At 40.9% G+C, this 23,811-nt stretch overlaps 5 protein-coding genes across 5 annotated transcripts; all 5 read left to right on the top strand.

Annotated features, from left to right (window-relative positions):
* The first annotated feature begins 900 nt into the window (after positions 1 to 900).
* On the top strand, positions 901 to 4,290 carry LOC126782059 (RPM1 interacting protein 13). The gene is made up of 3 exons (XM_050507219.1): positions 901 to 1,377; positions 2,515 to 2,601; positions 2,701 to 4,290. The coding sequence occupies exons 1-3, from the start codon at positions 1,066 to 1,068 to the stop codon at positions 4,027 to 4,029; spliced, it is 1,728 nt and encodes a 575-aa protein (XP_050363176.1). The 5' UTR covers positions 901 to 1,065; the 3' UTR covers positions 4,030 to 4,290.
* A 382-nt stretch (positions 4,291 to 4,672) lies between these two features.
* LOC126784094 (uncharacterized) lies at positions 4,673 to 5,473 on the top strand. Its single transcript, XM_050509590.1, has one exon. The coding sequence runs from the start codon at positions 4,673 to 4,675 to the stop codon at positions 5,471 to 5,473; it is 801 nt and encodes a 266-aa protein (XP_050365547.1).
* Positions 5,474 to 5,964: 491 nt separating this feature from the next.
* Positions 5,965 to 9,275, top strand: LOC126783571 (uncharacterized). The gene is made up of 8 exons (XM_050509060.1): positions 5,965 to 6,187; positions 6,271 to 6,483; positions 6,593 to 6,784; positions 6,878 to 7,080; positions 7,201 to 7,279; positions 7,921 to 8,056; positions 8,841 to 8,933; positions 9,017 to 9,275. The coding sequence occupies exons 1-8, from the start codon at positions 6,083 to 6,085 to the stop codon at positions 9,088 to 9,090; spliced, it is 1,095 nt and encodes a 364-aa protein (XP_050365017.1). The 5' UTR covers positions 5,965 to 6,082; the 3' UTR covers positions 9,091 to 9,275.
* Positions 9,276 to 9,880: 605 nt separating this feature from the next.
* On the top strand, positions 9,881 to 11,876 carry LOC126783116 (ammonium transporter 1 member 4-like). The gene is made up of 2 exons (XM_050508518.1): positions 9,881 to 10,254; positions 10,769 to 11,876. Exons 1-2 carry the CDS (start codon positions 9,887 to 9,889, stop codon positions 11,874 to 11,876), a joined length of 1,476 nt encoding a protein of 491 aa, XP_050364475.1. The 5' UTR covers positions 9,881 to 9,886.
* Positions 11,877 to 14,316: 2,440 nt separating this feature from the next.
* LOC126784093 (zinc finger BED domain-containing protein RICESLEEPER 4-like) lies at positions 14,317 to 17,193 on the top strand. The gene is made up of 3 exons (XM_050509589.1): positions 14,317 to 16,128; positions 16,474 to 16,981; positions 17,084 to 17,193. Exons 1-3 carry the CDS (start codon positions 14,317 to 14,319, stop codon positions 17,191 to 17,193), a joined length of 2,430 nt encoding a protein of 809 aa, XP_050365546.1.
* The last annotated feature ends 6,618 nt before the right edge of the window (positions 17,194 to 23,811 follow it).

Below are 23,811 nucleotides of genomic sequence, written 5' to 3'. Positions count from 1 at the left end.
GCTCGCACCAAACGATTGTAAAGAAAACTAACCCAGAAAAAAACAGAGCACATGCTCTGATACTAAATTGAACTTGTATATTACACTTGCTTGTAAATATCATTACACAACAATCATCTATATATACACCTATAAAGTGTTCTCCAATACCCATTGTTCTCCACTACCCGTTGTTCTCCACTACTCGTGATTCACGCCTTAATCCCCTCATTCAATCACTACCCGTGATTTATGCTCACAATGCCCTTAAGAAACTCTTGGTTCATGAGCTTAGTTTTCCTTATGCATTCCACAACACGACGTCACTTTTACCTCTCTTAAGCTTCTTCCGGTGATATGCTTTCATTCTTAGCTGCTATTTTCAACCTCCTACGCAACCGTGCTTCCATGACCTCATTTTCCCTTTTCGATTTCAATTCAAGAATCCTCTTTCTCATTTCTTCATCTTCTTCCACCCATCTCCTTTCATTCTCAGATGTTTCAACACGTCCTTCATCGATTGCGTTTCTAGAATTCACAATGTTCGACGTCATCCCACCTCGACCTGCGATTTCTCTCTTCTTCTTTTGGTTGATTTTTTCAAGCAAAAGACTAAGATCACCCTATACACAAGAGTAATCGAGTATATATAAGCGGATAACGAATGAACTCTTTTTTGATCAAATCCTGATCGGAAGAGGGTTCCCTTAACCTGATCAACTACGTACTAGCTAGGGTTTCTCATACGTATTGGGTCAAATCCCAAGCCCAAACCCAAGGCTTGCTTTGACTCAACCGTATCCATGACGTCACGGCGCATGCGGTTGTGGGGCACACGATCCCATATATGCACCCCCCACTTTTCCCCTATTTCCAGAAATACCCCTATTCGAAGAAAAAGACCCCAAACTTTGGTAAAGAGGGTTAAACAAAACACCGACTCACTTCTCTCACTCTGAGTCTCTCCGCCGATTTCAATTCCCAAAACCCTAACCCAACCTCAATTCCCCCAATTTCTCAATCCATGATCAATTCTTAGAGACCCTATCCCGGCCCGTTTTTACAATTCAATTCTCTCTTCTCACAATGAATTCGGGTCCGATTGACATCAGCTCCGACGAGGAGGAGGACGACGCGGCCCGCCACGACGTCGACGACGACAGCGTCGACTGGCTCTCCAACCTCATCGAGTCCGCCGAGAGCAAGTTCGAGAACGACGCCGACTCCGACGACGTGATGGTGATCGGCGAGGTCAACGCCGGGTCAAAGTGCGCGGCGAAGGAGGTGGACGACGATTGCGTGGTGCTGGATGGCGACCCGGATGAGGCGAATTCGGTTGAGGATAGCGGGTCGGGTAGTGGGTCGGATGATTTGGTTGTGGTCGGCGAGAAGGGTCAGGTATATAAATGTGTAGAGAAATTGTGATTCTTTTGATGTGAAAAATTGTGTTTTGTGGGTTTTTGGATTTCTGGGTTTTGTGGTTTTTATAATGAGTAGTAGTGAGGTTAGAGAAAGAGAAGTAAATGCTGGGTGGATTTGAGTAGAAAGAAATCTAAAACGGTTGTTATTACTTTTTAGGGTGTTGGGAATTGGTATAGAATTGAGGGTTTGATTTATTTCCTATAGAACATCATGTGTTTACCAAATTAGGCTAATGGGATATGATTGTTTGATATGAATGAAGAACAACGTAGTGATTGTTTTTCTGTTTCCGGGTTGTGTGTTATGTGTGAACTGTGAAGCATCAACAGTGGTTGTGCTCGCGTGGTAATCTTTTGGTTGGTTCTTGAAAAAAAGGGAGCTTTTTTTCCAAACAGTTTTTTTTGTTTTTTATTTTATTGGGGCTTTGAAGGTGAGCTAGCTTGCTTGGTTAAGTGGTGTAGTGATCGATTTAAAGTAGTTTCTTGTTTCACGCATGGCAGGATAGAGAAACGGTCTTGTGATGTCTCCCCAAATCAGGTTGTTAGTTGCAATAAAGCTGTGTAGTTTTGCCTCATGGTAAATTCTTGCAGGATTTCAGCGCGATTGCTTGAGTTGGCAATATACACGGACCTTTGGCTAGCTACTTCAGCTGCCGGGTTTGAGATAACTCCTTTTTACGAGTGACAAGTAGCAACCTGATCTGGGGTCCATGGGAGGTATCATCAAAAGAGAGTTTTTCTTATTCCTGATTTCAGTTTTAGTTTTTTTTCCCTTTTTTTTTTAGTAAAAATAGTATGCACCTTGCACCATATTGATTTTGCTGCTGTTGATTTCCCATCAACGCTTTCTTGTTTCAACCTTCATTTTGAAAATCTTTGGTTGGAAGAAAATTTTCGTTGAGTAAGGGGATTTGTGGTTTAGGTTATCTTCTGTCATTTGCTTGTCTGGTGGTGTAATATAATAGTATTCAATTGTTATATGTTACGCCGAACATAGTTCTATGTGCATGATCTTAGTACCATGTATGATTGGATGCCTTAGTTTTGAATTGCTTCAGAAGATGTAAATCCATTTAGTTTCTTGGTTAATTCATGCTATTATTTATTCTTGCAGGTAGCATGCAGAGACTACCCTCATCCACGACATCTTTGTGCCAAATTCCCATTCACTTCTACCCCACATGAGAAGTACTGTGACCTGGTATGTTTATTCTTATCAGCCTTGTATTCATAAACATTATGCTATTTATCGTGCAAGGTTTAGCAACTTACCACTGATTATGTACTTGCTAAAATGCAGTGTCACTGTTATGTCTGCGACTCTTTGGCACCCTGTGTACATTGGGGCACAGGCGCCTCACATATTGGCCACTGTCATGCCACAGAGAAAGTAGATATGTGGAAAGTACTGAGGAGAAATTTCAAGATGGGGAGAAGTGCTTCAATGCCAGCTATAAAAGTATCTTTGTCTGTGTCTCAAATTAGTCAAGTCCCACCTCTTGATATAATCAGATTGGCACCCAACTCTATACCACAGACGCAGGTCTATAGGTCATCTACGAACCATACCGCCTCCTCAGCCAGACCTGTGGTGCCAGCAGCTACCTCTATACCACTGAATCAGGTCCCAAGGTCAACTTTGATCCGTGCTTGTCCCTCAACCAACCTTATAAATTCTACTGTCAGTAGTCTAGCTAGAAGGCACCAACAAAGATTTGTTCCATCAAACAATGGAGTCCAACCAGCTTCTGTCCAACCATCTTCAGCTTCTCAGCAGTTGCTTAACAATGCTCAAAGGAGTAGCAGAGCTCATACTATTGGTGGAAGCCTCCACAGTACTTCTTCGCCAACAATGTTCAAAAGAGTAGGGCCTGTTCGGGGTTCTTTGGCAAAGAACCAATCTGCATATGGCTCAACATATAACAGCAATTCTGTTAATCCATCACAATATGGCCCATTAAATAACAGTGGTTATGCCAATCCATCACAATATGGCAGAATTCCCTCCCCTAGGGCCGCATCAAATAATGGAGTTTGCTTCAGTTGGCAAGAGGTTCATAACAGCTTGAATCCGATGCCCTCCCAGCCAATGGGCAGTGGCATTGTTGGAAGTGCAGTGCCTCCCCAGCCGTACAGTCCACCTCTTCCTCAGTCAGCTTATAGCCAAACTGTTCAGCCGGGGAGTCAAATTCTGAACAATGGCCAAAATTTCTGTCAGTATGGGGTTCAAAGTCAAAATGCCAGCCAGAACGTCTCTCTGCAAGGCGTAGGTGCGAGTGCCGTGGACTTGGGGTTTTCAGATTGCAACTACAGTTGGATGAACAACACCAGTCAAAGCATTCAGCAACCTCAACCTCCCATTGAAATTTCTCAAGTTCAAAGCACCGAGGCTATGTTTGGGCCAGCTCAAGTCAAGGAACCAGATTACCAGTCCAATGAATACCCTAACCTCAAGGGTTTGGAGAGCGATTTTGATAACTGGTTATTAGACAATCAGCCAATTCCACCAGTAACAAATGATTCTGTGACATCTCAATTGGATCAATTCTATCCAGGGCCGCCTCTTGTTGACTCGGGGATGCTTTACTTTGATTTTGAAACCTCTTTCAACAGTCCCACTCAGGTGTAGCTGAGCGTCGGTGGTCACTCTGTGCTTCCGTAAATAATTGAAGCTTGCAGAGGTTTAGCGCGACTGTTACCTTTTGTGGTTTAGAATAGGAGGAAGCTAGTTTAACCCATTGGAGGTCAAGTGTAATAGGTATAAAGGAGCTATGGTAGCACTGTATAGTCCTTTTGAATCCCTGGTGTACAGTGCCCTTAGGTTGGAGTCTTGCAGATACTGTATAGGGAGAGCCTGGTTGTTCCAATATTCTCCTATTTATTAATTAACCTTTCTCCCATTTCCGAATTTCCTTGTTTTTTTGTATCATTAGTGCATGCTGGTCTTTGATCCTCTAGGAATCTGCTGCAGCTTATATTGAATCGCGCTCTTCAGGCAGCTTCGTGCTCGATGGCAGTGCCGGTATGAAGCTGTTGCAAAAAGCAGATTGCCATGGTTAAAGAAATGAAAGGTTGTCAAAGTTTATAAGAGCAAAGTCAGCAAATAACGTAGCCCCTTTTGAAAGCGCACATTCAATTTACCAAAACCTCTGCCTGTATCTCTAAAGTCTAAACCCCCCAAAAACCATGGAACCCAAAACCCTGAAGCATAATCCCCAAAACCCTGAAACATGTTCGTGTCCTCAAAATTCTCGATCATCTCCATCCTAGTAATGCTTGCAGCTATCCACATACCCATCATCCGAACCCAGTTTCAGTTCTGTCGAAACTTCTCCCCTGCTTATGCAATCACTCTCCAGAACACCTCCAAGAACTGGCAACAGCTGAGACAAGATAAACTGACGGCCAGCACATTCGCGGCGGCTGTCGGGTTCTGGCCTCGCCAGAGGGTGCGGCTCTGGCGAGAAAAGATCGGAGCAGTCAAGCCGTTCTCAGGTAACCTGTCCACCTCCTGGAGTAACATCAAAGAAGCAGAAGCTCTTCAAAAGTACAAGATGATAACCCAACTCGATGTCTCCCCTGTTGGGTTCCAAGTCCATAGCAGAGCTGATTGGCTTGCAGCTTCACCAGATGGAATAATCGAGTCGAGTGGAGTACTTGAAATCAGGTGCCCATTTTTCGATGGGGAGAAGAGCAGGGCGTGGCCGTGGAGGCGCATTCCGGCGCAGTGTGTCCCCCAGGCGCAGGGGCTGATGGAAATTCTTGACAAGGAGTGGATGCATTTCTATGTTTGGACTATAAATGGGAGCAGCTTGTTTAAGTTGTATAGGGATAGGGATTATTGGGGTGTTTTGGAGCAGGGTCTTTCAGATTTTTGGTGGAGACATGTGGTGCCGGCGAGGGAGATTTACAGTAAGAGATCGGAGATGGTGGGGAGAACGCATTTGTTGTTGAAACCGTTGAGGCCGGCAGAGAGGCATGAGATGATTGAGCGTATAGTTTGTGACAGTAGGAGGATTGTTTGTAGGTCTGAGTTGTTGCTGCGTGAAGTTCATGGCAAAATACAAAATTGATGTGTCTTTCGCAATTGTATAGACATTTTTGTGTTTGGTATTGAGGTAAAGACAATACCCCCATTTTTGTGTGCTACATCGATTAAGATTGAAAAAAATACGTGTTACAAAGTACTTCATTATTTAAGCGTTGATGAAAGTATAAAATATTATGAATTGAATCAATATGAAAATATTGCATGATACTCTTTAAGCTGTGTTTACTTTTATCGAAAAACTTGAGCATCATGTTCTAATTCACAATTGTATTTATGTGAGAGAGTATTCCACATACATTGTTGATAGTGATCGATTGATTTTCCCTTTTCCATAATTTTCTACTCCCCAAAGAGCAAATATGATCATCGTAGCCATCACAATTAGTGCTCGCGGTCTCAAACGATCTCCAAATTTTCTTCAAGAAAAGAAAAGGAGTGACCCTAGTATGGTCATCATGTCATGACTAGGAGTCTCCAAAGTCCAAACTAAACACTTTGCCAAAAAACAAAAATTCCAAACTAAACAGAAAACGGTCCTCTGCCTCTTTCTACTAGCTGAGTTCGCAGGTTATACGAAGTAGCAGAAGAACAAACTAGTTGGGAAGAACCGAGTTTCAGATACACAAAAGCAATGGCACTCTGGATGGAAAAAGGCGCCGAACCCCAAACCGAAAGTGAAAAGGCTGACCTCGACGCCATCGCAGCCCTCAAAGAATCTGCTGCTATTGAACTCAAGGTCCTCTCTTTTTCTCTCAACAACTAAACATTATCGTGATTCTTCTGGTCTCTTGTGTTTAAAGTTTATCTGGGTTTGTGCAGGAGAAGGGCAACGAGTTTGTGAAGAAGGGTAAGAAGTATTACTCGGATGCCATAGACTGTTACACCAGGGCCATCAATAACCAAGCTTTGAGTGACCCTGAGACGTCTCTGCTGTATTCCAATAGAGCCCATGTCAATCTTCTGCTTGGTAACTACAGACGTGCTCTTACTGATGCTGAGGAGGCAATTAGGCTCAGTAACATCAATGTTAAGGTAGTTACTAGTTCTCAAAACATGTGCTTGTTCTCAGCTGGTTTTTGTTTGTAAAGGTTGGATTTTTGGTTGTTTTGGGGAGTTGAGGATATTTGGCATTTTGGTTTAGGCATTGTACCGAGCTGCGAAAGCGTGTTCATCATTGAACTTGTTGGATGATTCGATTTCATATTGCAAAAAAGGGCTTGAAATTGACACAAGTAATGAAGGGTTACAGAAGCTGTTAGGACAGGTTGAGTTGAAGAGGATGGAACTTGAACAGCGCGAGGCTCAAGTCTCCAAGGCTCTTTCTGAGGCTAAGGTGTGATTGTTGTGCTATTGGGATGATATTATTTTGAATTAGTCTGTTTGTGGTGTATGTTAGGAAGCTGATTTTTGTTTATTTTTTGAGCAGGACATTGTTTCTGCGATTGAAAAAAGATGCTTGAAGGTTGGGAATCCAATATATCAAGAACTTACTGGAGCTAGAAAGCCTGTATTGGACAAAAATAGTATTCTTCATTGGCCTGTTCTTCTTTTGTATCCAGAGGTTATGTCCAGTGACTTTATCGAGGATTTCTGTGAGACAGAAATGTTCTCGGCTCATCTTGATATGATATCCTTCTTTAGAAAGTGTTGTCTCAAATTTTCGGAGATGAATTTTCAATAATTATTTTATGTGGTATGTGATGATATTCAACAAATGTGGATTTTGTTATTTCCTGAACCCCCAAACATGTTTTCAGAAAGCGCCCCTCCTTTGCCATGGGACCAGGAACACAATTATGTTCGTGATGCTGTTGAACTATACTATGAAGTAAGTCATTTGATTGAATGTGATTTTGTTCTTGAACTCCTGTATGTATAATGGAAGGAAGTTCATAGTCCATTCAAGTCTCATTTGTAAATTCTTCCATATTGAATTTCTTCAGCAAATGATCTTTTAGTTGGCATGCGGTTATGTGTTTTCTGCTTCTTCTTTTTTTGTGATTATGATATCAATCAGCTGATTTTTACTAACCAATGTTACCATATCAACCACATGAACTGATGATAGATAAAGTACTAGGATGTTGCGATTCACTTTTTCACATGATCTCTACTGGACTCTAGTATGCCTGTTGGACATAAATTGTGATTAGCTTGTGGGTTTGTCTAGCCCAACTGTCAGGGCATGAGTTTACTCTGGCTTGTTGGTAGAAATTGACTTTTGAGGATATTTCTTTTGTGTTGCACTGATATTGGGTAAAAATGTGACGGCTATCTTTTTCTAGGGAATTTTTTGTGCGTGTCTGTGTATTAAAAATTTAAAACTCATAGAACACTAGCCCTCGCAATTTCCTATTCCCTGAAGCTTGTTGGATGCACATCCAAGTACTCTTAAGTAATGATTTTCTGTATCTTTAGAGGTCGCATAGTTGTGCCTCATTTTATTTCCTCCACCTTTTCGTTTACCAGGCCGAATCAGGAGTTCCATTGCCAAAGACAAAGATTCTCCGTGGTCTCCTTGAGGGAACTCCAGCATCCAATCTAGAAAGCATGGTCGGGGAAGAAAAAGATGCAACTAATAATTCTAATGTTGGAAGCTCAGCAGGTGAGAGGAATTCAAATTATTTTCCTTCCAATTTCCTCTTTCATGTGATAGCTATTGATATGTACATTACTTTACTCCTTTATCTGTAATCTTTACCAGTGATTTGTCAATTAGGGAAGAAATCAAAATCATAGTTCATGAGTGTATGTAGAGGTTATGCTGTGAGAGCTTATACCGTCAGTGGTGTGCTGATATACCTTAGCCTATTCACATGATTATTAGGCTTTCAGTGCAGAAATCTTACACTATGACAACTTTATTTATCGTACTATAGAAGTTTACACCTTTGCTATTTTAATAAAACCTCTGTCCTGTGTGTTTTTTTTTTGTTAGATCCTGTGCGTCTTGGGTGTTCGGTCACTACATATAATTATGTTTTCAGTTGGATGTGCGATACAAATAATAAATCTTGTCTGTAGATTGTATGTGCTCATGTGATACAAGTTCAGAGACTGAAATTAGATTGGTGATTTTGAGATGGGGTCTTTGAGCTTTTTCCTCACTACGATCAATGTATGATATTTCATACCTAATGAACTCTAATACAATCTTGCAGTTCATTTGGGATATCTGATAGTCATCTCTTACTTTTCATGCATCTTCTTTAGTTCTGTTCCAACTAAGTGTTGTATTTGACTTATCAATTTGGTGATCTATTTCTTATAGTGATTCAACTAATTGCTTTGGTCCGCTTTATACTCACTTTTTGCAAAGATTATACCCTCTCCGTAGGTTTTGCCTTCTTCCAGTGTTAGCTAATCATCCATTATCTGATGTGCCTCAGGCAAAGGTTCCTCCAAGTGGGTCAAAGTAAACGAAAAAAGAACACTCTACGATATTCTGAAAGAAGCCAATTTCATTATTCCAGGGATCCCAGGTGTGCTTTCACTTATTGTAGTCATGAAGTTTTCATTTGTTTAAATCTTGTTGCCTTAACACAACTCTTTGCTGGGTGTGCAGTGTTTGCTGTTGTTTCTAAAAGATCCAGCTTCTACAAAGAATTCAAAGCCGGAGGCTGGGCTCTTCCACAGTAGGCTGCATTTCTCATGATACCGAGTTCCTAGTCAAAATTCTAAAGCAGATGAAGGCAAGGGAAATCACCATGTTGTGCAATCCTGATTCTTTGCCAAATGTTAGTTTGCTAGTTAAGTTGGGTCTTACATCATTAAAACATGAAGACAGCAGATACATGTATCTATCAGCATTTCGTCTTTCTCTTCATTATGGAATCTCTATTCTTTAGACTTCTCATGGCTAAAAAAGGTTGACACTTCAACACAGTAGTTCTATACGTAAACGCCTAGTGCTCAAGGTAATTAGCAGCTGTGTGATATGCCTAAAATAGTAGTGGTTGAGAGCGTTTACAACTATAGAAAAAGACCGTAATTTCAAATATCATGCACCCCCATAACAAGTAATTAGAAGCAAAACAGGAATGAAATGTATATATGATGAAAGAAACAAAACTATTGGACAACTGATGAAAGAATATTGTTAACATATTCTTTTCAATAATAACGTGTTGTTAAAACATTCGTTTCACTTGGTATAGAATTTGAAATTCCCCACGTTATTTTCCAATTTCCTTCCTTTTTTGGAAGTAAAATTCATAATTTCACAGCAAGAATGCTAAAGTGATGAACTGTAATCCCTATGTACATGGACAACCTCTACTTTTCACTCCGGAATCTCTCAAGAATCTCCCATTCATAACCAAATTCTTGAGAATCTCTTGAATTCTAAAGAATCTTCGGTTTCTCACTATAAAACCCTCCATTCCTTTTATTCAGATTCTGTGTCTTTACACCCCTCTCCACATTTCTCCCTGCAATGGCGGCCATCACTTGCTCCGCCACCGACCTCCAGCCACTCCTCGGCCCCAATGCCACAGCGGCCGCGGAATACATCTGTGGCCGCTTCGGTGCCATGTCAAACAAGTTTGTCGACACGGGCTATGCAGTTGACAACACGTACCTTCTCTTTTCCGCGTACCTTGTCTTTGCCATGCAGCTCGGCTTCGCCATGCTCTGCGCCGGCTTCGTTCGCGCCAAAAACACCATGAACATTATGCTCACCAACGTCCTCGACGCCGCCACCGGCGGCATCTTCTACTACCTTGTAGGGTTCGCCTTCGCCTATGGAACTCCCTCCAATGGCTTCATCGGCAAGCAATTCTTTGGCCTCAGCGATTTTCCTTCCCCTTTGTTGAAAATGGTGAACTGAACTTGGCAAAATGTTCCAAGTGTTTCATTCAGTTGAAGATTACAAGAACAAGAGAGAACTTAAATAACAAGAAAAAAGAAGTTGTTAACCTACTGTGTACAGTACAAAGTTGAAAACTAGATTTATACAAACCAAGGAAACCAGAAATTAAGGAATAGTAGTTGATTGAGTGACAAACAACCAGGAATTGAGGAGAGAAAATCTGCAAATTTGATCTTGCATTAAATAATGTAGGAAGAGCTTCAAACGACACCAAATGAAGGAAACGACCACCAACTTGAGCAAATGACATCCTTCGCCTTCACCTTCACCATTCGCCAGAGAGAGCAGCTATGCTTGCAGCCCTGCACCAAGCACAACTACACTTGCATGCTGCAGTTCCACTTGCAACTCTGCCTGCACAGCCTCTGCAGCCTTTCTTCCCTGCAGCACTCTTCAGCCATGGCTTCACCGCCAATATTTCAACACACCACCACGATACTTCCAATACCCTTCTTTTGACTACGGCTTCTTTCTCTACCAATGGGCCTTTGCCATTGCCGCTGCCGGAATCACTAGTGGCTCCATCGCCGAAAGGACTCAGTTCGTGGCCTATTTGATATACTCATCTTTCTTGACAGGATTTGTGTACCCAATTGTGTCACATTGGTTTTGGTCTGCCGACGGTTTTGCTAGCCCTGCTCGTGCCGAGAATCTCTTGTTTGGTTCCGGTGTAATTGACTTTGCCGGTTCCGGAGTTGTGCACTTGGTCGGAGGCATTGCCGGATTGTGGGGTGCCCTGATAGAGGGGCCTAGGATCGGCCGGTTTGATCATGAAGGCCGGTCCGTGACAATGCGTGGACATAGTGGCACATTGGTTGTGTTGGGAACATTTTTGTTGTGGTTTGGTTGGTATGGTTTCAATGCAGGTTCTTTTATCAACATATTGAAGGTTTATGGCGAGAGTGGATCTTCCTATGGACAATGGAGCGCTGTGGGACGGACCGCCGTGACAAGTACCTTGGCCGGATGCGCTGCAGCACTGACTACACTCTTCGGGAAGCGCCTGCTCTCCGGTCACTGGAATGTCATTGATGTGTGCAATGGCTTGCTTGGCAAGTTTGCAGCTATCACATCTGGCTGTTCTGTGGTTGATCCTTCGGCAGCAATTATTTGTGGGATTATAGCTGCTTGGGTGTTGATAGGGTGCAACATGCTTGCTGAGAAGTTGACGTATGATGACCCTTTGGAGGCTGCACAGCTTCATGGAGGGTGTGGGACTTGGGGGATTATATTCACGACCTTGTTTGCCAAGAAGGCTTATGTGAACGAGGTATATCCGGGGCACCCGGATAGGCCATTTGGGTTGTTTATGGGCGGCGGTGCTAAGCTGTTGGCTGCGCATTTGGTGCAGATTGTGGTGGTAGCTGCGTTTGTGAGTGTGACAATGGGGACATTGTTTTTCTTGCTGCACAAGTTGAAGCTGTTGAGGATTTCATCGGAGGAAGAAATGGCAGGCGTGGATGTGACGAGTCATGGAGGATTGGCTTATGTATATAGTGAAGAAGGTGCTATGAAATCTGGTTATATGGCGTCTAATGGAGGTCCGAATGTTTGATTTGATGATTTTAGCTAGGGGTGGGCATAAAAAACGAAAATCCCGATCCCGTCCCGATCCCGTCCCGAAATTCATAGGGACGGGACGGGACGGAGGTCTAAAAACGTTTGTCCCGTCCTGATCCCGTCCCGTTTCATAACAGTGGGACGGGACGTGGGACGAATAATTTATATCCCGCTTCGTCCCGTCCCGTCCCGCAATTAAATAACTTTTAATCTTGACCCTTGGATTATTCATCATGGCCGTTGATTTAAATTTGTTAGGGTTATCAGGTTATGTGTTAAGCCGCAAAGAACTGTTTCAGATTCAGTCATACCTTTCCTGCTTTCCATTCTCATCGAGGCAGAGAACAGATGCCATCCTTCTCTGTGTTCTCTCCCATCTTGCCAACCTGCTCCCTCCACTTCCACCCCCTCCTACCTCATCGCCGCCGTCTCCTCACCCATACTCATACTACCTTAGCCTCAACCCCCAGCATTTCATCACTTCCTCTCTTTCTCTAAGCTCTCAGAATTCCATAATCTGGGTAAGTTCTCCCACTGAGATTTCAATTATTTCTGTTGAATATAGATGAATAGATGATGCAGGGTGTTTGCCTAGTTGTGCATATTTCCCACTTAGATTGTTTTTGTTTTTGTACTAAATTGTGGATCCAATTTCTAGTCTTGATAGTTTCTCCTCTAACTTGTTTATGCAAGCTTTTGAATGATCGGCATAGATAGTAGATGAAGTAACAGTGTATAATCACTCAAATAACAAAAGCTATACTTCCAGGGCATCAGAGATATACTCGGTGACCCTTTTCATTGTTTCATATGAGTCTATTTGTAATTTTTAGTTTTTGAGATTTCTGGATGTTGAAGTAATTTGAACATTGTGTAGTTCTCTCATCCTGTGTTATATGCATAGATTATTTGACCGAAGTAGTCTGTAGCATTTGGTCACTTTGGACCAAAGAGATTGAAGCTGAGTATGAACTTGGTCACTGTAAAGAACCTATATGGCTTAAAATTTGAAAGAGTAAAAACAGAGGACTCAATCATGGAATTCTAGCACTACATCAAAACAAAATGACCACTAGGTGTGTTAAAACCATACAATTTAAGAGACTTAACATACGAATAGATGAGTCAATTAGTCTGTTCCCTCCTTATATATATATATTTTTTTTTCTTTTGGAGAATTATGTTCTCATTCCTTTTGTTGAAACATGATGTCATATATTGCATAGTGGACTTGTCAATAGAAAGAAATGAATGTAAAAAACTGAGCATACACAATTTTGTCCAGCACTTGTGTACTTTCCTTTTATTGTTTTGTTCTTATCCATGGGAAAAGAGATTTTCCGTAAGCATCAGTTTATATAGTCCAAGATAATAAGATATATGTACTTACTTGTAAACAAAGGATCCAGACTTTGTTCTTCCACCAGTTGTTCTACAATATCCATGGCAGTTCCAACCTACAGGAAGAAAGATTAACTAATAATAATCTAAAGAGATGAATACTGCGTCAGTAATCTGAATAATAATTCAATTGGTAAAATAAATGCATCATCTACATCATATTTTCAACTAGAATACAAACATTTTGATTCTATTATGTTTCAGGTATTCCAAAATAACACAGAAAGACCTACATCAATTAATTATATATTTATGCATTCATTTTATTTGAACATAAGTAGTTAAACAGTGTCAAGGGATAATCAAGTGCCTACATGTGTTTCAACATATACATTCTGAAACTCTTCCTGTAAAAAGACAACTTGTTCAAAAATTCATCATAATAATGTCATGGTAACTATATCATAGTGTCCAAATTACATTAGAAAGTATGATCTATCATAAACAATCTGATTAAGATAGCAACCAGCAAAGGATGTCATATTTCCTGACAGTCTCAAGAACTAGAATAATGGTTCAGCTATCTCATATTTTCAGTTGGTCACAGTTGTCAGCCACAAACGTAACAATTACTAAGAGATTATATGATGCTGCATAGAGTAGTATGATAGGTAGTAAACAATGTAGGTTTTGATGTATTACATAGTTTGAAGCATGGTTGCTTGAGTGCTGGATCATTGAGTTTGAAGCAATATTGGACAATAGGATACAATTATATTCCCATTTCAATCATTTTTAGGTTCAATCATACATGTTCTTGAGTTCATGTTCTTTGATATAGATATAAATATAATGATAATTGTTGTTTTTAATCATCATTTGCTTCTGCACAGACATTACACAAATTAAGGAATGTAATCTCTATACTATATGTATATAAATGAAATCAATATATGTAGATTGTTTTATAAAGCTGACCATGTGTTTTTGCTTCTATTTTTGTTTTTGTGTTCTATTCATGAAAGCTCCAGCATTTCACATTTCCACTGCATATAGGTTGACTAATGATGTGTTTCTTGTCAAATTGGTTTAGGATGGCTAGAGGAAAGAAGTCGGGTTTGGTTCGACCTAATCCCTCTGCTTCTGGTCTTGGGAGTTCTTCAACAGCAGCATCTCCTACTCCTTTGGAGCTACTTGAAGTTGGAAGCCAACCTGCTTCAAGCCAAACACCTGCTGTTGCCAATGGACCTGCTCCAAGTGTAGTTGAACCTGCTGCTTCTGTAAGTGAGGGTGGTGAGTCTTCTTCTCTAGGTACAAAACGTACTAGTATGGTTTGGGATCATTTCAAAGAGTATGAAAAATTTGAGAGAGTAAAAGATGTTCATGGTAAAGTAATCCAGAGAGTTCAGAGAAGGGCATATTGCATCCATTGTCCTAGGGGGAAGTTTGGGGATTTCATTGTTGAGGGTAAGAGTGGTACATCTGGTTTGCTTAGGCATCTCAATCAAGGTTGTAGGTATTTTCCACATGAGGGAGATAAGACACAAAAAAATCTTGTAGGGGATAAGTCTCGGTCAAATAAACTGAGCACAAGTACAAAAGCTCAAAATCAGGAAGATTTTGTTGAAGCTTGTGTAGAGATGATTGTCATTGATGAGCTGCCATTTAGCTTTGTAGACAAGCTAGGGTTTAACATATTTTGTCAGAGAGTGTGTCCTTCTTTTGAAAAGACTTCAAGAAGAACAGTGTGTAGAAGGTTTCTAAATATGTATGGCATCCAAAAACATGCACTAAAAAAGAGTTTGAAAGCATATAGGCTGAGTCTAACCACCGACACTTGGACTAGTGTTCAAAATATCAATTACATGGTGCTTACTGCGCATTTTGTCGATGCAGATTGGAAAATGCACAAGAGGATCCTTAACTTTAGTATGATTCAAAACCATCAAGGGCCAACTATAGGGAAGCTTATTGAATCATGCTTGGTGCAGTGGGGAATTGAGAAAGTGATGTGTGTTACTGTTGATAATGCTTCTTCAAATAAGTGTGCTTTAGAGTGGCTGGTTGCTAAGATGAATAAGTCGGCAGCTTATGATCAAATTTTAAACGGAAAATACATGCATGTGAGGTGCACTGCTCACATTACTAACTTAATAGTGGGGCATGGTTTGAAAAGGTTGCAGAAATCTGTGTTGGCAATTAGGAATGCTGTGAAGTTTGTGAGGTCTTCTGCAAATAGGTTAGATATTTTTAAGAAGGCTGTAGAAAGGGAAAAGCTTGAGTGTAAGGGACTTGTGTGCATGGATGTCCCAACAAGGTGGAACAGCACCTATATAATGTTGGAATCGGCTTTGAAGTTTGAACAAGTATTCGCACTAATGTTGGAAGATGAGGAGTCAACCTTTGCAGCTTACTTTAAAGAACCAGATGAAGAATTTGATGAAGATGGAAATCTAGTACCTAGCACTAGTCACAGAAAGAAGGTGGGACCTCCGAATGAAGAAGATTGGGACAAGGCGAAAGTGTTTGTCAATTTCTTAAGACTTTTCTATGAGGTTACTCTAAGGAACAGTGCATCATTGCACCCTACTGTGCACACTGCTTTACATGATGTTATTGACATGGAGACCAACATAAAAAGCTTGTTACTAACACCTCGGTTGGCAAGTGGGTTAGAAACTACAAAGACATTGATAGACATGGCTAGCAATATGAGAAGCAAATGGTTGAAGTATTTTGGCTCTTTTGGGGACCTTAACAACATGTTGGTTATTGGTCTAGTTTTAGATGCAAGATTCAAGTTAAAAAATGTAACACACATGTATATGGAAGAGGAGCTGCCTGTTTGTGAGGTGGAAAGAAGAACAAAGGAGATCAAAAAGCTGTTTATGGATCTTTATAATCAGGTATTACTTCATACTTCAACTGCTTATGATGCATATATGGTAATGATGTGTGTAAATGATATTTTTTAGATGATGCTACTGATTTGTGAGTGCTGATGCATATATGGTAATGATATGTGTGTGCAAATGATGTTTTTGAGATCGAAATTTCGTTTTATGGAATCGTTAACCAAAAGTGAGATAGCTTTGATTGACAGCCACAAAACCAACATGATTTGTGTGTGTTGATGCATATATGGTGTTATTGTTCTGTGAATAGCTAGGGATGCTACTGTTTTGAGCTTCTGTGAGTACCATTGAGATGTTTTGTTGGACTAATCATAAATTCTTGTCATCTTGTGTTAGTATGTGGTACATGTAGATGAAGGCATACACATGCTGAGGCCACATTCTCCTAATTCTTCATCTAGTACTATCATAAGTGGAAGCAGCTCTAGCTCAGGCCATCGGGGTCAGCGGCTCAGTAATTGGAAAAAGCTTGTTCAAGAAAAGGAAGAGGCAGTCGCAGCTCATGAAGTTGATCAATACTTAGATGCTGCATTGGATCCAACTGATGAAGAAGATCACTTTGACATCCTGAGTTGGTGGAAGATTAATAGCTGCAGGTATCCAGTCTTAGCTGCGATAGCTAGGGATGTTCTTGTCATTCAGACCTCAACAGTGGCCTCAGAGTCATGTTTTTCAATAGGGGGTAGAGTAATTGACTGTTTTAGGAGCTCATTAACTCCTAAAACTGTGGAGGGGCTGATTTGCATGCAAAATTGGATGTTAGGTGATGATATTGCAAAGGTTGAAGTAGAGGCTGATATACCAACAATGATAAACACTGAGTTTTATGAAGGTCTTGAGCTAGGTATACATTTTAACAAGTGTTTATACTTTATACTTGTTGACCGATTTCAATTCAATTTGACATTATACATTTAGACTTACTCTTGGACTGTCATTTTTGCAGATCATGAGGACAATGCTTCAAGCAAGAACAATTGTCCATCTCCAACTCCAAGAGGAAAAGGAAAAGGAAAGGGGAAGTTTGTACCGGTGGAAAATGTAATTAATGTTTAGGTCTATACCTTTGTTTGATGTTTGTTTTGTGACTATTTAAGTTTATGATGGACTATTTGTCAATGTTGTTAATTGACTTAAGTTGATTACTTGAAATATTGAATGATAATTGTCTCTTAAAATTGAGAAAATAGGTATTTTAAAGTCATGGGACGGTGGGATTAGGCCCGTCCCGATCCCAACCGGGATTAATCCCGAGTGGGATGCATTCTTAAAAACCCGCGTCCCGTCCCGATCCCGTCCCGATTCAAAAGAGTGGGATGGGACGTGGGATGAGCCACGTCCCGTCCCATCCCGTCCCGTGCCCACCCCTAATTTTAGCTAGTTAAATATATATTCTACATGCATGTAAATATTTGTTTCATTTGGTAGTTCTAGTTTATGAAACATGTGGTAGCTGGACTCTGTTTAGATGCATTGGATCTTCATTTAGCTTCAGTTTGCTTAGTTTGTGTCAATGAGGTTGTTGAGGTTAAGTAGAATATAATTATGTTTCCTAATAGTCTAACTTATGCTCATGTTGCGAGCTGTTCTATTCAACAAAGTGAAGCAGCAAATCTGGACTACAACAAACAATATCTCTACTGCATTTATGTAGTTGAAATGTATGACTTAGTAGTTTCTAAGTTTCACACATAGCTCTACTATTGTACTACCCATTCACACTTAGCTATAGGTTAATTTGTATTGCTATAAATTTCCTCCAATTTGGAGAAGAATGCATCTGGGAAATATACCATACCAATCAACATGGTATCAGAGCAATTCTGCTCTTGAGACCGATACCCATAACCATATTCCGCTGCCAAAAATACCAAGAAGAAGAACTTTGTTTCTACTTCTTCCCAGCCTGAAATATTACCCATACTAGTACACCCTTGAAGAATCTTGTTTCTTCATCTAACCCAATATTTATACCAGTACCAGAAGAGCTCTACTTCACCTTACTCAATACCCATATCGTACCAAACTCAAGCTTGTAATAGAGCACGAGTTCAGACCCATATTTGAATATGTTTCCCATTTACCCATCACCAAGTTTTTTGCTCAAATATTGAGCAGAAGCTCGTACCAGAAAACACCCGGAACAATTTCTGTTCTTCTCTTATCAGTACCCATACCATACCCAGAAACAATACTAATTGTTCTTCCCCGTAACCATACTCTCATATTCTCAAAAAAAAAAAAATCACAATCAATTGATCAAAATCTGATCTTGATTTTCTTTATGTTCTTCAATACCCAGACCTGATTGCCGTGCCGCCATCGCAGCACCTCCAGACGCAGCTCCATCAAACTCTAATCGGAACGCCGTCAATTTTAGGCCGTTTCAACCGCAGGTCTCAGTTCGATCGAACCAAGGCCGGTGGAGACCAACTTCCAGGAATTACTGCTGGAAACGTAATTGTGGTGCACTAATAGCCAACATATTTGACCTGGTCCACTCACCCGAGCCCAGGTCCAAGCCCAATCTGCTTCGCCTGATCTGTTCTAGTACCCGGAAAAAAAAAACTAAGCTATGGTTCTCAATGAAGTTTCCACCAATTCATCCAACACATCAGCAACCAACTCAGAATCTTCTTTTCATAAAGGGCGATCATCATCCAACGATAATGGCCCTATTACTCCAGAAAAAATGGATAGCACCAACTTTATTTCTTGGTCTAAACATGCCAAACTGAATATCACCGGCCGAGGCAAACTCAGCTATCTTACCGGCAAGAAAAAAGCACCATCTGAAGAAGATGATGAGGAGGGTTATGAAATTTGGGTTGAAGAAGACAGCCTTGTTCAAGCATGGCTCCTCAATTCCATGCACAAGGATGTCCGAGGAAATTATGAAAGCTTGGAGACGGCTAAAGAAATTTGGGATGCTGTTAAAACTACTTTTTCAGTAGCTCAAGATGATACAAGAAATTATGAGCTTCAAATTGCTTCTATTTCAACTAAACAGAATGGAGCTCCTCTTCATGGCTATTACAGTAATATGAAGAAAATATGGCAGGAGCTTGACATATTGGATCTTCTCCGGCTAAAGGATGCAGATTCTATCACATACATGGCCAATAGAGTCACTAAGCACCGTGTCTATTTTTTTTTGGCCGGGTTAGACCCTCACCTTGATGGAGTTCAGAGTAGAATTCTAAACACTAAGCCGTTACCTTCCATAGAAGAGGCTTATTCTCAAGTCAGTGTTGAGCACAACAGACTCCAAAAGATGATGTCTGATACCAAGCACGAAGGATCTGCCATGACTGCTCAATACCAACCACCGCATGTTCGTAGCTCTCATCCTTCTTCATCTACATCATCTTGGAAAACGGCACCTCCAAAACCTATGAAATGCACTCATTGTAACTCCACCAGACATATGACAGAGTCTTGTTTCCACATAATTGGCTTTCCAGACTGGTGGGATGGTCACATCGCTGCCTTGAAGGAAACACAAGCTAAAGAAGTACGAGAGAAAGCACAATCATTTCAGTCCCATGGTAATAAGATCACAAAGAGCTACCGGCACAAAGGCAAATCTCAGGCCTCCTTACAAGTTGCCTCACCACCAGACCTGAGTTTGAATACAATTTCTGAGAAACCTGCACATGGTGATTACTCTGGTAACCCGAATTTTGCCTTCATGGCCACTTCAGGTACATCTTGCTCTCTGCTCTCAGATAATTCTACCTTTAATTGGAAAGATATGTGGATAATTGATTCTGGTGCAACTGACCATATGACTAATAACTCTAGCAACATTCACCATTTAACTCCAGTTCACCGGTCTGGCGTAACCAACGCTAATGGAGATTCATATCCCATTACTGGTGCTGGATCTGTCACTCTTTCAAGCACTATTACCCTTGATACAGTATTACTTGTTCCTTCCTTGTCTCATAACCTCTTGTCAGTCAAACAGATAACCAAACAACTTTATTGTTGTGTGATTCTTTACCCTTGGTGTTGTATATTTCAGGACATCCGAACAGGGGAAACCATTGGGCGGGGTATTGAGAAAGGGGGATTATATTACATGGAGATGACATCTGCTAGTAATCGTCGTGTTAGTGAAGTGCACCAAATTCAGAAGAAAACATCAACCGATGAAAAACAAATCTGGTTATGGCATAAGAGATTGGGACATCCATCATTTAGTTATCTCCAAATTCTTTTTCCTTTATTATTTCAGCATCATAAGCCATCAGACTTTAAATGCAACACTTGCATTTTGGGAAAGAGTCACCGTGTGAGCTATCCATTGAGCTCGACTAGAAGTGTAGCCCCATTTGATCTTGTTCATTCTGATGTTTGGGGGCCTGGTCCACCAACGCACATAGGATTGAAATGGTTTATCCTATTTGTTGATGATTGCACCAGGATGAGTTGGATTTACTTGATACGAAATAAAAGTGAAGTTTTTTCAGTATTTCAGACTTTTCATGCCATGATTCAAACTCAGTTTCAAAAGCCTATCAAAGTCTTTCGAACAGATAATGGTGGAGAATATGTAAGCCATCTCTTTCACCAATATCTAGCTACACATGGCATTATTCATCAAACCACTTGTCCTCGAACCCCTCAGCAAAATGGTGTGGCAGAACGAAAGAATCGCCATATTCTTGACGTTGCTCGCTCCATGTTGATTGGAGCCCATATGCCTGAATATTTATGGGGTGATGCTATTCTCACTACTGCATACCTCATAAATAGACTACCTACACAAGCCCTTCAGTCCACATCCAAAGAAAATTCTCCACTACCAAAAACACCAATTCAAGCTCTTGCAAGCTATTTGCCTTTACCACCTACACATGCCCTTGACCCAAAGGTTTTTGGTTGTGTAGCATATGTACATATTCAACGCACTCTGAGGACTAAGTTGGATGCTTGTGCTGAAAAGTGTGTCTTCATCGGTTATGCTTCCACTCAGAAAGGTTACCGGTGTTATAACCCCATTTCGAAACGTTCATATGTTTCCATGGATGTTACATTTTGTGAACATGAGCTATATTTTTCCCCGACGACTCCACTTCAGGGGGAGAGTAAAACTAAGGAAGAGCAGTCTTTAGGGGATTTCTTGGGTGCCTCATTTCCCATGGTTGATCAAGTACATGAAGATACTTCAGTGACAAGAATCGAACATGAAAATGATGAAAGGAGTAACCAGTCACCCCAGTCACCCACATCAGAAGCTAAAAGGAGTAACCAGTCACCCCAGTCACCCACATCAGAAGCTGATCAACCAACTCCAGAATCACCAGAGAGAGATTATTTCCCCCTTTCCAATACCCCATCAACACCAATGCTCCCTGAGGATGATCCAGAGGTAATTATTAACCCTGTGTCTGAAATTCACGATATTTATGAGCCCAACTTTGAAATAGAACCAAGTAACATTGTCGAAGTATCTAGATTGCCGTTTCGAAAAAATCGTGGCCAACCAAAGGCTCAATATGAGCCAGATCCTAAAGCCAAGGCCAAATATCCCATAAACAATTACATGTCCTCCCATAGGTTATCTAAGTCATATGCGTCTTTTGTACTTCATTTATCCACTATTATCATTCCAAATAAAGTACAGGATGCTCTAGCGGATCCTAACTGGACCAAAGCTATGGAAGAGGAAATGGAAGCCTTGCAAAAGAATCATACATGGGAACTAGTGCCAAAGCCAGCAGGGAAGAGAACAGTCGGATGCAGATGGATCTATACCTTGAAGTACGCGACTGATGGTACACTGGATAGATACAAAGCTAGGTTAGTTGCTAAAGGATATACCCAGACATATGGCATTGATTATCAGGAGACCTTTGCACCAGTAGCCAAGATGAATACTGTTCGAGTACTGCTGTCATTAGCAGCTAACCTAGATTTGCCTCTAAAGCAATTTGACGTAAAAAATGATTTCCTGCATGGCGACCTCAAAGAAGAAGTCTACATGGATCTACCTCTTGGCTATTCTCTACCTTCACAAGCAGGAATGGTGTGCAAGTTGAAGAAGTCTCTTTATGGACTAAAGCAATCACCGAGGGCGTGGTTTGGAAGATTCAGTCAATCTATGAAACAATTTGGTTACAAACAAAGTAACTCTGACCATACATTGTTTCTGAAGCACTATAAAGATAAACTTACCGCACTTATCATTTATGTGGATGATATGATTGTGACAGGTAATGACCCAGAGGAAATGAATAGACTTCAAGAGCATCTTTCATCTGTTTTTGAGATGAAAGATCTTGGAGGACTGAAATACTTCTTGGGTATTGAGGTGGCTAGATCAAGTAAAGGCATTTTCCTATCTCAGAGGAAGTATGTGGTTGACTTACTCATGGAGACTGGTTTGCTAGCATGTAAACCTGCAGATACACCTATGGAGCAAAACCACAAATTAGCAGAATATTCAAACCAAGTGCCTACTAACAAAGAGAGATATCAAAGGTTAGTAGGAAGGCTCATTTATCTCTCACATACCCGACCTGATATTGCATATGTTGTAAGCGTTGTAAGTCAATTTATGCATGCACCAAGTGAAGATCACATGGATGCAGTGTACAGAATTCTGAGGTATTTGAAGGCTAATCCAGGTAAAGGGATCATGTTTTCAAAGAATAATCACACGGAAATAGCTGGATACACAGATGCAGATTAGGCTGGCTCTATCACTGATAGAAGGTCTACTTCTGGTTACTTTACTTTTGTGGGAGGTAACTTGGTCACATGGAGAAGTAAGAAGCAAAAGGTGGTTGCTAGATCCAGTGCAGAAGCTGAGTATAGAGGAATGGCTCATGGACTATGTGAAATGTTGTGGCTTCGTCATTTGATGAAAGAGTTGGGATTCAAACCCGAGAATGCTATGAATTTGTATTGTGACAACAAAGCAGCCATCGACATAGCACACAATCCAGTTCAACATGACAGAACAAAACATGTTGAAGTTGATCGACATTTCATCAAGGAGAAATTGGAAGCTAAAATTATTAACATGCCACATGTACGCACTGAAGATCAACTCGCAGATATTTTGACCAAAGTTGTTTCTGCTAAAGTGTTCCGCAGCTCACTAGACAAGTTGGGTATGCGAGACATCTACTCCCCAACTTGAGGGGGAGTGTTGCGAGCTGTTCTATTCAACAAAGTGAAGCAGCAAATCTGGACTACAACAAACAATATCTCTACTGCATTTATGTAGTTGAAATGTATGACTTAGTAGTTTCTAAGTTTCACACATAGCTCTACTATTGTACTACCCATTCACACTTAGCTATAGGTTAATTTGTATTGCTATAAATTTCCTCCAATTTGGAGAAGAATGCATCTGGGAAATATACCATACCAATCAACATTTGATATACTCATCTTTCTTGACAGGATTTGTGTACCCAATTGTGTCACATTGGTTTTGGTCTGCCGACGGTTTTGCTAGCCCTGCTCGTGCCGAGAATCTCTTGTTTGGTTCCGGTGTAATTGACTTTGCCGGTTCCGGAGTTGTGCACTTGGTCGGAGGCATTGCCGGATTGTGGGGTGCCCTGATAGAGGGGCCTAGGATCGGCCGGTTTGATCATGAAGGCCGGTCCGTGACAATGCGTGGACATAGTGGCACATTGGTTGTGTTGGGAACATTTT

The sequence above is a fragment of the Argentina anserina genome, chromosome 2 (assembly GCF_933775445.1).
Source record: "Argentina anserina chromosome 2, drPotAnse1.1, whole genome shotgun sequence".
Classification (NCBI taxonomy): domain Eukaryota; kingdom Viridiplantae; phylum Streptophyta; class Magnoliopsida; order Rosales; family Rosaceae; genus Argentina; species Argentina anserina.
This window is presented reverse-complemented; position numbering and strand designations above follow the sequence as displayed.